Source organism: Medicago truncatula, chromosome 3 (genome assembly GCF_003473485.1).
Source record: "Medicago truncatula cultivar Jemalong A17 chromosome 3, MtrunA17r5.0-ANR, whole genome shotgun sequence".
In the NCBI taxonomy this organism is placed as follows: Eukaryota; Viridiplantae; Streptophyta; class Magnoliopsida; order Fabales; family Fabaceae; genus Medicago; species Medicago truncatula.
Window position 1 is genome coordinate 58,242,786 of NC_053044.1, and position 11,387 is coordinate 58,254,172.

An 11,387-nucleotide genomic window follows, 5' to 3' on the forward strand; every position below is an offset into this window, starting at 1 on the left:
ACTAGGTCATTTATTTAGGGATGGAGGGAGTAGAAAATAATTGAATTTTAACGTAACTCTTATGAAACGTAATTTTAGTACAATCATCATCATCATAGTATACATTTTTGTTGATATATAGTCAAAGTTGTTTGTTTGTGCCACAATTTTATCGACCAAAAGGGATAAAACGGCTATTCTTGTGTTGCATCGTAAATTTTACATCAAATTTCATTTTTAGAGTAAAAACATTCTATCATAAATCCATTATCTTTAAACTCAATCTTAACAAATTCAATTTAAACCATTGTTTTCTAACAATTCAAAGTCATGTTTTTAAATACCCATTGAAATGACCCCCCGAATTGCTCATCCATTTAAGATAGTAACAGTAGTATAAAGGACAGTAAATCTTTATATAAACAACAGAATTCCTCCTTGCCAGGAAAATAAAATGTGTAGATGTTTTAAAAGATGTAATACTGGGAAGTCGTTTTCTAACTTTAGTACTAAGATTTTTTTTTTTAATTAATCAATAAGCTTCCAAATAAAAGTTGGTTACCTATTTGAATCCACTATACACCAAATGTCTGGGTCATGAGTTTGAAACTAGTCCACGTCGACAAAAAATACTAAAGAAACAAAAAAAAAATCTAGTCTAAGTTGACAAAAAAATACTAAAAAATCGCATAAAAAACTATCTTCGAGCATATTTGAATCCAAGTTCTTTAGTTTGAAGGATAAACCTTTCACACCAAAATAGCTAACATAATCAAGTTTGTTAGACAAATGAATTGTTCACAAGCTTACAAAATTATCTATATAAAAAATTTTACTTTGGTACTTCACATTTAAAAATGTCTCACTTAAAATTTGCTTTAGGTCTATAAGAATGTGTTCGGCCAACCTTGGATATTTTAAGTCTATAACCTTAACCTAATTAATAAATTAAACTGCAAAGCCAATAAACTACTCCAAAAGTATATCAGTTAGTGGCTGGAAGAGACCAAACAATGTAAATGGAGTATTACTTGCTCCAAAAGTCCTTTGAGTGGTGCTAGATAAACAGATGTAGCACAACAACAACAAAAAAATTAATCTTTCCCAAAATCTGCATTATAGTGGGCACTTGCTTCCAGTTTCTTTGCTTCGGTCAGTTTGCGCACGGCCTGGAAGATCAGAAAGATATAAGAAGACAATGAAGAATTTCAGATAGGCATTCTGCCCCAAAAATAAATATTCTACTCATGAAATAACCCACACACAAATCTCCACCTTCCTACTACAACAATGTGCAGTAAATTAGCACATGAGCTATCGCAGCATCATGTGCAATCACAACTCATTTTCAAACTTCTAGCTTGGGTTCATTCTTAAAATGCGGTAATAATTGGTTTAAAAAAAATATTTTTATTTTAACAAGCAGAAAGGAAAAGCAAATACAGAGAACAAAAAGGAACAAAATTTTCAAACCTGTATATTCTAATTGGACTGAAAAACATGAACTACTGATCTTTGTTAATGTAAAGCACAATACATTAGGAATTCATATATCGAATTCTGTCATTAAAACTTTAACAAATGGATAAACACAAGGCATTTTGTAATAGACATACAACAGTTGGATAAAACACCCTCTTGCATTTAGGCATCCAACTCTATGCTTTGCAATTAAAAACCGTCACACCAATCAAAGTGCCAGTCAATATTATTTTTTGAATGCATAGAAGGGACATTTGATTCTCTAACTACACATTTTCCACAAACAGAAAACTAATAGGAGCAGAACTAGTGTTGTCAATCACGGAAAGTGGAAAATAGTTAGTTAAAATTTTGCTATGCAATAGGGCTATAGCACAGCTATTTGACAACATTTTATACTAAATAGCGTATCACAGAACAATAGCGGTTTCTCTAAATTCCGCTATGCTATAGCACTGCAATAACCGCTATTTAACAACACTGGCAGAAACAAACATTACTAAAAGTACCCAATGAAACACGACCATGCCTTACTATCACAAGTAAACAACATAAAGGATCTACTAAGTGTTATCAAATGGAAGCACTTTACCTTCATAAAATCCTCATGAATTACATAATCACGTTCTGCACGAATGGCAGACATTCCAGCTTCAGTGCAAATGTTACGAAGATCAGCACCATTGAACCCCTGAAGTTAATAAAACACATAGAACCATAAAGAAAAGGATGTGAATATATATTTCCACATGCATAAGTAATTAAGTATCCATAATCTACCTCAGCAAGTTTTTTTTTACTGTACCTCGGCAAGTTTAACAACCGCTTCATAGTCAATTTCACCATGCTTTGCAATTCCAGCAGCATGGATTTTGAGGATTTCCATCCTTGACTGCTCATTTGGTAATGGAATTTCAATTTTCCGATCAAGTCGACCCGGGCGAAGAAGGGCTGGGTCAAGAACGTCAGGCCTATTTGTAGCCATAATAATTTTAACCTAGAACCAACATCCAAGTTAAACCCGTGTTCAAAAAAAAAAATATCCAAGTTAAACCGCTATTCTATATAGAGAAAATATGGAAGCAATGTAGACAAATTCAACAAATGTAGTCAAATGTCTAACATGTGCAGATATCTTAACGTTAAGAACAATAAACAGAATGGGAAATAACCTTTCCAAGCTGATCAAATCCATCCAGCTGGTTAAGAAGCTCCATGAGAGTTCTTTGAATTTCACGATCAGCACTTGTGCCCTCACTGAAACGCCGTCCACCAATGGCATCAATCTCATCCATGAATATGATGCAAGGCTAAACAAAAGGATGGAATTGAAACAGCAATAGAAATCAATGCTGAGTAGGTATTTAGAAAGAAAACCCAGTTTGATGCAATAGAAGTTCTTCCTACCTGATGATCACGAGCATATCCGAACATTTCCCTAATCAGTCTTGAACTTTCACCAATATATTTATCAATAATAGCACTGGATACAACCTGAAGTGAAGTATAACTTTGATCAAAATGACACATCAAGCACTAAGTGCGCAGAGCACAAAAAACAAACTACAACCTTCAAGAAGTTAGCATCAATATTGCTGGCAATTGCTCTTGCTAATAAGGTCTTCCCGGTTCCAGGAGGTCCGTAGAGAAGAACACCCTGTGAGAAGTAAATTCAGTTTCTTTTCATTAATGAAACACTAGAAATAAGTCATACAAATGTGTTTGAGATATCCTTACCTTCGGTGGTTTGATTCCAACCCTAAGAAAAAGTTCAGGATTCATTAAAGGCAGTTCAATTGATTCCCTGAGTTCTCGAATCTGATCTGAAAGCCCTCCAACTGCAGAGTAACTAACGTTTCCAGGGTCCTCATGTAGCATATTGTATACAACTGGGTCAACCTGCCAAATTGTGATTAAAACAGAAATGTGATATAAATGAATGTAAAAACAATTATCATCTACAAAAAAAAAAGGGTCCAAGATTAGATGATAGGGCATACTTCACGGGGAAGAATTCGCATAATGGTCAGAGTAGTCATGTCCAGCACAACTCGAGTTCCTGCAGTCAGCTTCTCTTTGTCCACCTTACTACGACAGCCAACTACATATCTTGGCCCGCTGCTTGCTTTAACGACCACTAAAAAGATTCAAATAATACACATTGCTTAGATTATCATCTTTAGCCAATCCACCAGTTTATGACTAAGAGAGGGACAGCCTTAGCAATAGAGCTTAAAAAAAAAACATTGCATAAATAAAGGTTCTGCTTGTCTGAGCAAGTGAAAATTGGGAGTGTGAAAATGTAAGACTGTTTGGTTTCATTTCAAAAATACAATCATGTCTTTGAAAAATTGTATGAAAACAATGAAAAGATCCAAAAAAAAAAAATCTCAAACCAAACTACCCCTTAGAATCAGTGTTGTGAATCGCGGAATGAATAAAATAGTGATTTGTTCAAATTCTGCTACACTTCCTGGTTAATTTTACTAAATAGGGTATGGCGGAACAAGAACAATTTATTAAATTCTATTACATTATAGTGAGTCACTAACAATTAGACAATAAATAAGGAAGCTTACCGCGTTGATGATCAAGAGGTCTGAGAATTTCAGCAACAATTTGACCAACACTTTGAAAAGACTTCAAATCATCCTCTGATTTGTTAAATTCCTTAATTGATTTACGCAAATCGAGTTTAACTGAGAAGAGAAAGAGTTATTAGCTAGCAGAGTTGATAATAAGGAAAAAAGAATAGGGTTTGGTGGTGGGAATGAACCTGAATTGCGTCTGGATTCAAGCTCCTTCTTATTGAGGAGTTTTTTGCGATAATCATTAACCACTTTACGACGTTGAACGCCATCATCACTCTCGCTTAACGAAGACGACATCGTTCAACTCAACTCGCCTCTCTTTCTCTCTCTGCTACTCTTTATACTTGGAGAATATAAAGAGAACTTAGGTTGCCGCCTAAGCAAGTCAAGTTCGAAAAACATAATCTATCCATTCTTTTTTATTCTTTTTTGAATCAAAAAAAAATAATCCATCTTTTCAAAAATCATAATTTGTTTTTTATTTTATTTTTACAAATCATCATTTTAAAACCTAGAAGTATTTTTTTGTTAACCATTGGGTTCATCGGGGAAAGTCAAACAAAAAATTGTTTCATTGAGTTGTCGACAGCAAAAGTTAAACTCTTGTTCTCATAGAATATGAGTCAACTCTTTGCCAGTTGAACTAATTTTCATCAAGTTATTAGTTTTTTTAGAAAAATAATAATAACATTAAGTATAAATAATTATACCTCTTAACCTTCTTAAAAAAAATTATACCCATCAATTTTTTTATATGGAGTAAATTTAAAGGATGGGGGATGATTTTTAGTCCAATGTTTGTAAGACTTTGCGTTTTAAAAAACACTCACAAAAGAATTTTTGTTTACCTCCTTTCATTGGCTCAAACCCAAAACCTCCGGATTCAAGACATGCTTTTTTTACAACTAGACCAACTCCTTGAGGTTCGCTTAATCTTTTTAGTTTTAGACAAAAACTGACATGCTAACGTACTTACGTTATGGAATGTGACTGAACTTGGTCCACCTATATTCTAGACTAATACTCCACCCGTCTCATATTAATTAAGTTATTTGCTCATTTTATACATATTAAGAAATATGTATAAATGAAGGAGAGAGAAAAATAGTTTTAAGTGTTTTTGTTAAGGATCGATGCATTCTCTAGTATCATAAATGCAAAGTGGAATATATTGAATTAGAAGTAATGAAAGTAGTATTAATTAGAGTTATAAATAGAAAAAAATATAATTAATATTGTATTAAAAAGTGAAATGACTTAGTTATTTTATGATTTTTTTTTTTTTTTTTTTTTGTGCAAATAGTTCAGTTATTATGGGACGGAGGGAATTCATTTTACTCAGTAACAAAATAAACTTCTCTAGTATGCCGACAACGGCTCGTAGAGACAACAACCCAAAGCAGAGCAGAGACAATGGGCAAGGATCTCGAAGGCATTACAACCTCAACCGTTAAACACCTCGCTCCTCAAAGTCTCTTCATTAAGACGTAGGAAATGTACACATTTCTGAATTATTATCCTACTTACCTCTCACTTTCAATTTATTTACTTACTAAGTGTTAAGGTGTTTGCAAGCAGGGGTGGAACCACCCCCAGCTAGCTTGGACACTAGCCCAGACTCAACTTCTACTTTCTTTGTAGCAAGTTCATCCATTACTTAAACCTTTCGCTTTTTCTGTGGATTTTGGTGTATTATATGGGAAGGAAGTAACATTATATAGAAAGTCTATAAAATTATCCGCAGAAAATATGCAATTTTTACCTAAACTCTATAAAATTTCTGGCCCCGCCAATGTTTGCAAATATCATCCTTCATCAACTTACAACAAAACATTGTACGACCTTCCACAAAGCCAAGTTCTTGATCCACCTCAGATCAACTTATAATGCAAGTGCTTAAGTATAAACTAGTTTTATAACAAAATATCAAGTTTTTAGTCGTAGATATACTTAGCGATTGACTTGGATATTTTTTATGTTTAATAATCTACTTTTAGCTTATAGAAAAAAAAAATTGTGATTGACTTCTAACTTCGTTAGGCCATTTCTTCTAAAAAAAAACTTCTTTAGGCCATATTAATAATAATTTCTTCGTCCCTTGACCAAAAAAATAATAATTTCTTCGTCCCTATTTTTTTAAACCTTCTTAGGCCATGTTTGCATAAACAGTTTATTATTTGCTTATATATAATATTTTTCTATAACAAAAGATCAAACCATGTTAAACTAATTTTATATAAGTTATTTGGAGAAATTATGGATATAAAGGTAGACATATCATAAGCTGTTTTTATAAAACCTTCTAAATAATCTTATAAATACTTATGCCAAATTATTTGTCATTGGATATGTTGAAATAAATCAAATCAAATAGGACACTTAAAAGTTATCATAATGATCTTTTTAAGGTCCTTAACATAAATGATATATTCACACAATATATCAACTCAACCCATAATTTTAAAATGGGAAAAACTTTTGCCACTATAACATAAATTCGAATTTATATATCTAAAAAATCATTAATTTTGTGTCATCTAAAACTACACTCGCACAATTTATAACGTTCAAAACCACACTTCCGAAAACATGAAAGTTTTCGAGTAAAATATGAGGAGTGAAAGGGATCACCTTTTAAAAGACATATTATGATCCCTAAAAAAAAAAAGACATACTATGATTAAGACATTGGGCTTTTAATTCTATTGAAAAATAAATTTTCATCCTTTATTACCCTTGGAGTGTTTGACTGTTTTTTTTTTTTTTAAGGAGGAGTGTTTGACTGTTTGTAAATCAATCTAATAAAAATCGAAAAATCAATATAATTTTTTTTTCTGCAAACACAATAAATTTTTTATTGAACTGTTAAATTTTAGATTTATTTTCATGTCAATTCAAACAAACTAATATGCTTAGATACTTGTCTTAAAAAAAATACATACATAATTTGATTTATAAGTTTACATATTACTCGTTGGTCAAAAAAAAAAAAAAGTTTACATATTACTCATTCTTATATTTGTCTTAAATATAATATAAATGATTAGCATTTCCTCTCCAAAAGCATTGTACAAATTTATATCATTTATTATTATTTCCCTTTATATGGTTCAGCAAAACTAACCACACCCTCTCTAATATGGAGGGTTGTACATGTACTGTCCTCCTCTTCCTACTCCCTTCTATATTAGTTTATTTTTTATTTTGGCAGGGAGTGGTATATATTAACAAGCCAAGATGAGGAGTTAGAAACAAAGGGAGGCTCATTGCATATATTTTTATTATTCATCTGAAATTAGTAGTCTCTTGAATGATTGAGAGAAAGTGTAGACAAGGATGCGGTGATAACATACAACTCTTTTACCTATAAACACCATTCCCATATTTAATTATTGAATCTAAATCCAATCCAATCCAATCATTTTCTTAAGTAACGAATGTGCCTCTCATACCATAATTTTATATTTAGTTGATTCACCAGCTTCCCATATATAATCAACAGTAAAGAAACTCAATATCACAAATTCATAATCAACATTTTTAACAATTGTATTTTATAATTTTTCTCTTAAGCTGAACAAATGGAAGAAGAAATCGAAAACATGATATTCAACATGAGTTCACTTGGAACAAGTTTCTCACAAAAGTAAGAGCATTTAATTGTTTGTTTAATTAATTAATTAATTAATTTTGCTTGATTAAATTTTGTGTTATATGTATGAGCAGGAGAGGAGGATTATCAAGGTATTACTCAGGGAAAGCAAGATCATTTGTTTGTATGGAAGATGTACATTCGGTTGAGGATTTGAAGAAACCAAAACATCCTGATGCAAAGAAAAGAAAGAAACATTCTCATAGGAAGGAATTCATCAACCTTAATCCATATCATTGTCGAAGGGCGCCAAGTTGCACTCAATTAACTACCTCATACGTCAATGCTTAAAATTATTTGGATGTTCACAAGAATCAGTACATGTTTGGATTGACCTTGATTGACAAATTTAGCGTGACACTGTTATCTTATTCAAGCTCTAAAACGTAGTTTTTGTCAAAATTATTATGTTCACCATAATTCTGACAATCTCAGTGTCATTCCAAACACGTGTTTAGAATCATTCATTACTCTGCTTTCTTCCTCATGTTGTATATATAAGTTAATTATTGTTTAATATTTCTAGCACTTCCGCATTCATGCGGTTTATATACATTGTACAGTTTCAATATAGAAAAATGAAATCAATTTTTTTAAATTTATCCTTCTCAACAATATAATCTTCGCCAATGTGATGCTATCTCGATTCAATAATTGTAAGATTTCTCTTTGAACTTGAGACTACCTATTAAATTTATAAGAGATTTTAATCATTTGACCCGTTGATCATTGATTCAATTTTTTTTCTTCCATATATGCTCATATGTTTATTATTCTATATTTTGACATCATGAATTGACTCATCTCTTTGTTTGGATCATTCGTATAAAATGGCATAATGTGGTCAAAAGTTATTTCAAATTCCCTGTTAGGGTTGATCTTGTGGTTGCAGATCAGGTTCATGTTCCCCCAACTCTAAAAAATGAGATCAAACTTAACAATATCCAATCATATAACTCCATTCCTTGTTATCTCCCAATTTAACTATATTATATAGAGGAACTCCATTTCATATTATCTCCCAATTTAACTTTATTATATAGAGGAGCTTGAAATCTTAGTAAGGAAGCTTGCCCCATTATTAAAAGAGAATTTGTGGCTCCTTACAACTATTTTGCATGTTCAGCATTCCCTATTTGCAATTATTTCGCTACTTGTTTTCAAATGTGTAACATAAACAAATAATGTACATTCATGCATCTTTATAAGTCGTTATGACTTGAAAGTGTAGGGGAATTAATTAACCTCCCAAAGTGTTTCAAATGTTTGAATCTCCATTAGAATTATTACAATGTATATACTACCTCTGTCTCTAATTATAAGACCTTTTTAAGAATTTTTGTTGTCCCTTTTTATAAGATCCATTTGTTATTTTCAAGTACATTAACTATTTCTTTACATACATGCCCCATTTATTATACATATTTTTTCTTCAATCAGCAATAAATAACATGTTGAAAACATAAAGTAACCATCTCTCTTAAATGATAAAATTGTAAAAACAATAGTGATTACAAACAACTTTAATGTAAATATCCACTTTCTTAATTCCAATAATTTTGGCAAAAGGGTTTTATATATAAGTACGGAGGTAGTAGTATAAAGTCTAGTTAGTTCTAGATTAGAAATTACTTGCGGTGCAAGTTACAACTCAGTTGTCATTTGTCAAGTGTGGGTATTATATGTCTGTTAATGCATCTTAGCTTGGTGTAGATACACTCTTTGGAGTATAAACACACGGGGTACTCATTGATATCATTATTGAAAACTCTTACTTTCATTAATTTCCTTGTTTCTTGATAAGGTGTCAGTTTTTCTCTTGAGAGAAATCTAATTACGTTCCTAACTGTTTTGTTGGTTACTTATCACTTTCGTTGATATTCATCTTTGATCTTCAATCTTTGCAATTTTTCGCATTGAACATTACTTGTTAGTGTGTTTTTGGTTTCATCACGATTGTATGATTTGTGTTTTGTGTTCTCCTTCAATTTTGGTGATTTAATTTGCTTGTTTTTTATTTTCATAAAGATGTTGTGTTTGTGTTGTTCATCATTTCTGGAGAAATCTTTGGTGTTCTCAGTTTTGATTGCCTCGTTATCTTCACCAATTTCTCATATTTCTTGCTCTTGATTTTCAACAACGTATTCATGTTCATCAACAACAATCAGATTCCATCTTTTTTGTACATCCAAACGAAGTACCTAATTCAGCTACAACTTCCCATAAGCTCAACGGAACCAATTATCTCACATGGAGTCGTTATATGCAACATGTTTTAAGCGCCAAAGACAAACTCGCATTCATCAGTGGCTCTACACCAATTCCATATCACCATGATCTTAATAAAGGTATGTGGGAAAGGTGCAGTCACCTCATTCACTCTTGGTTTGATTGATTTAGTTTTTGAACCTATTACGCAAACTGTTATTTTTCACGATACTATCATTGATGTTTGGGAAGATTTTAAGGAGCATTTTTCTGAAGCTGATAGAATACAGATAGTTAATTTGCGTTCCACTATCAACAATCTCAAGCAAGTTTCACGTTCTATATTATTATATCAATAATAATATATCAATCAATAGAATATAACTACTATTAATATAAATATATAAATTTCTACAAAATAATGATCAATTATGCGATTAGCACACAAAATTCGCACAATTGTACATGGTATGTGAAAAGTTACTATTGCACAAATTGTTAATACTTATGTTTAGTAGAGTATGGTAGTTTTATATCATGCATAAAATATCTTGATCAAAATAGATCCGGTTTAATTTGATAAAAAAAAAATAAAAAAATTACTTTTTCCACTCTATTGCTTTCTCACACGTTCTATTTTTTCTCTAAAATATCATTTGTTCAGAAAATATATTCCGAATAACATTTTAATATGTATAATCCGAAACTGTATGAAACCCAAAAATGTAACCTATTGAGATGACTAGATTATACATGCCCGACGGTGGTGGCAGAGACATCTCAACGTGTTAGCAGAAAGAACATCCTAATTCATCATGATATGTTTCCAATGAAGTCCAACATAATATTTATTTACAAAATATATACAAGTATATAATAAGTGCAATAAAATTTAATGTGTTAAAATTTTCATAGAGGTTAATTTCTATGTTAGATGATTTTGGAATCAAAATTTCATATTCATTTTACAACGGAAACCAATCATCCTCTTCAATATTATAGAGAAGTGTAACAAACGTCCTTAAAGTAATTTGCTTAAATATATAACCGAAAGTGCTAATTTTTAAATTAACGTAATAATTATTTTTAGGGTTAAATATGTTTTTGGTCCTCATAAATATACAAATTTTTTGTTTTAGTCCCTCTAAAATTTTCCTTCAACTTTTAGTCCCTTAAAAATTTTCCATCTTCACTTTTGGTCCCTATTTTAAAGTAAACTCATATGTAGAATTCATATTTTTGAATCAAATTTTCCAGAAAAATTCATAATATTATATGAATCTCTCCCAAAAAAAATTTAGAATTTTTTAACAAAACATAAATTTAATATGAATTCTTATATTTTTTATGGTTAAAAATTCATATTTAATTTATGTTTACTTAAAAAATTCTAAATTTTTTTGGGAAATGTTTTTACAATATTCTACACATTTCTGTACAATTTCGTTAAAAAAATACTAAAATTTACTTTAAAA

The 11,387-nt window shown here is 30.9% G+C and overlaps 1 protein-coding gene across 2 annotated transcripts; it reads right to left on the reverse strand.

Annotated features, from left to right (window-relative positions):
• Window positions 1–798: 798 nt before the first annotated feature.
• On the reverse strand, window positions 799–4,411 carry LOC11417253 (26S proteasome regulatory subunit S10B homolog B). Of its 2 annotated transcripts, XR_005645380.1 has the most exons (11): window positions 4,238–4,411; window positions 4,041–4,160; window positions 3,462–3,598; window positions 3,199–3,360; window positions 3,032–3,118; window positions 2,869–2,955; window positions 2,634–2,771; window positions 2,267–2,458; window positions 2,054–2,152; window positions 1,001–1,148; window positions 799–949 (listed from the first exon to the last, which is right to left on the reverse strand). XR_005645380.1 is itself a non-coding variant. In XM_003603933.4 (10 exons), the coding sequence occupies exons 1-10, from the start codon at window positions 4,347–4,349 to the stop codon at window positions 1,074–1,076; spliced, it is 1,209 nt and encodes a 402-aa protein (XP_003603981.1). In that variant the 5' UTR covers window positions 4,350–4,411; the 3' UTR covers window positions 799–1,073. The 2 variants fall into 2 exon arrangements, 1 of the variants encoding a protein (XP_003603981.1); XM_003603933.4 differs by having other exon boundaries at window positions 799–1,148.
• Between the last annotated feature and the right edge of the window lie 6,976 nt (window positions 4,412–11,387).

Excerpts from the sequence above, each read along its gene's own strand:
- LOC11417253 (XM_003603933.4), bottom strand. The coding sequence starts at position 4,349 with ATGTCGTCTTCGTTAAGCGAGAGTGATGATGGCGTTCAACGTCGTAAA. Across the intron at positions 4,161-4,237 it reads TGAATCCAGACGCAATTCAG|TTAAACTCGATTTGCGTAAA; the intron begins GTTCATTCCCAC and ends TTCTCTTCTCAG. Across the intron at positions 2,459-2,633 it reads GATTTGATCAGCTTGGAAAG|GTTAAAATTATTATGGCTAC; the intron begins GTTATTTCCCAT and ends TGTTGGTTCTAG.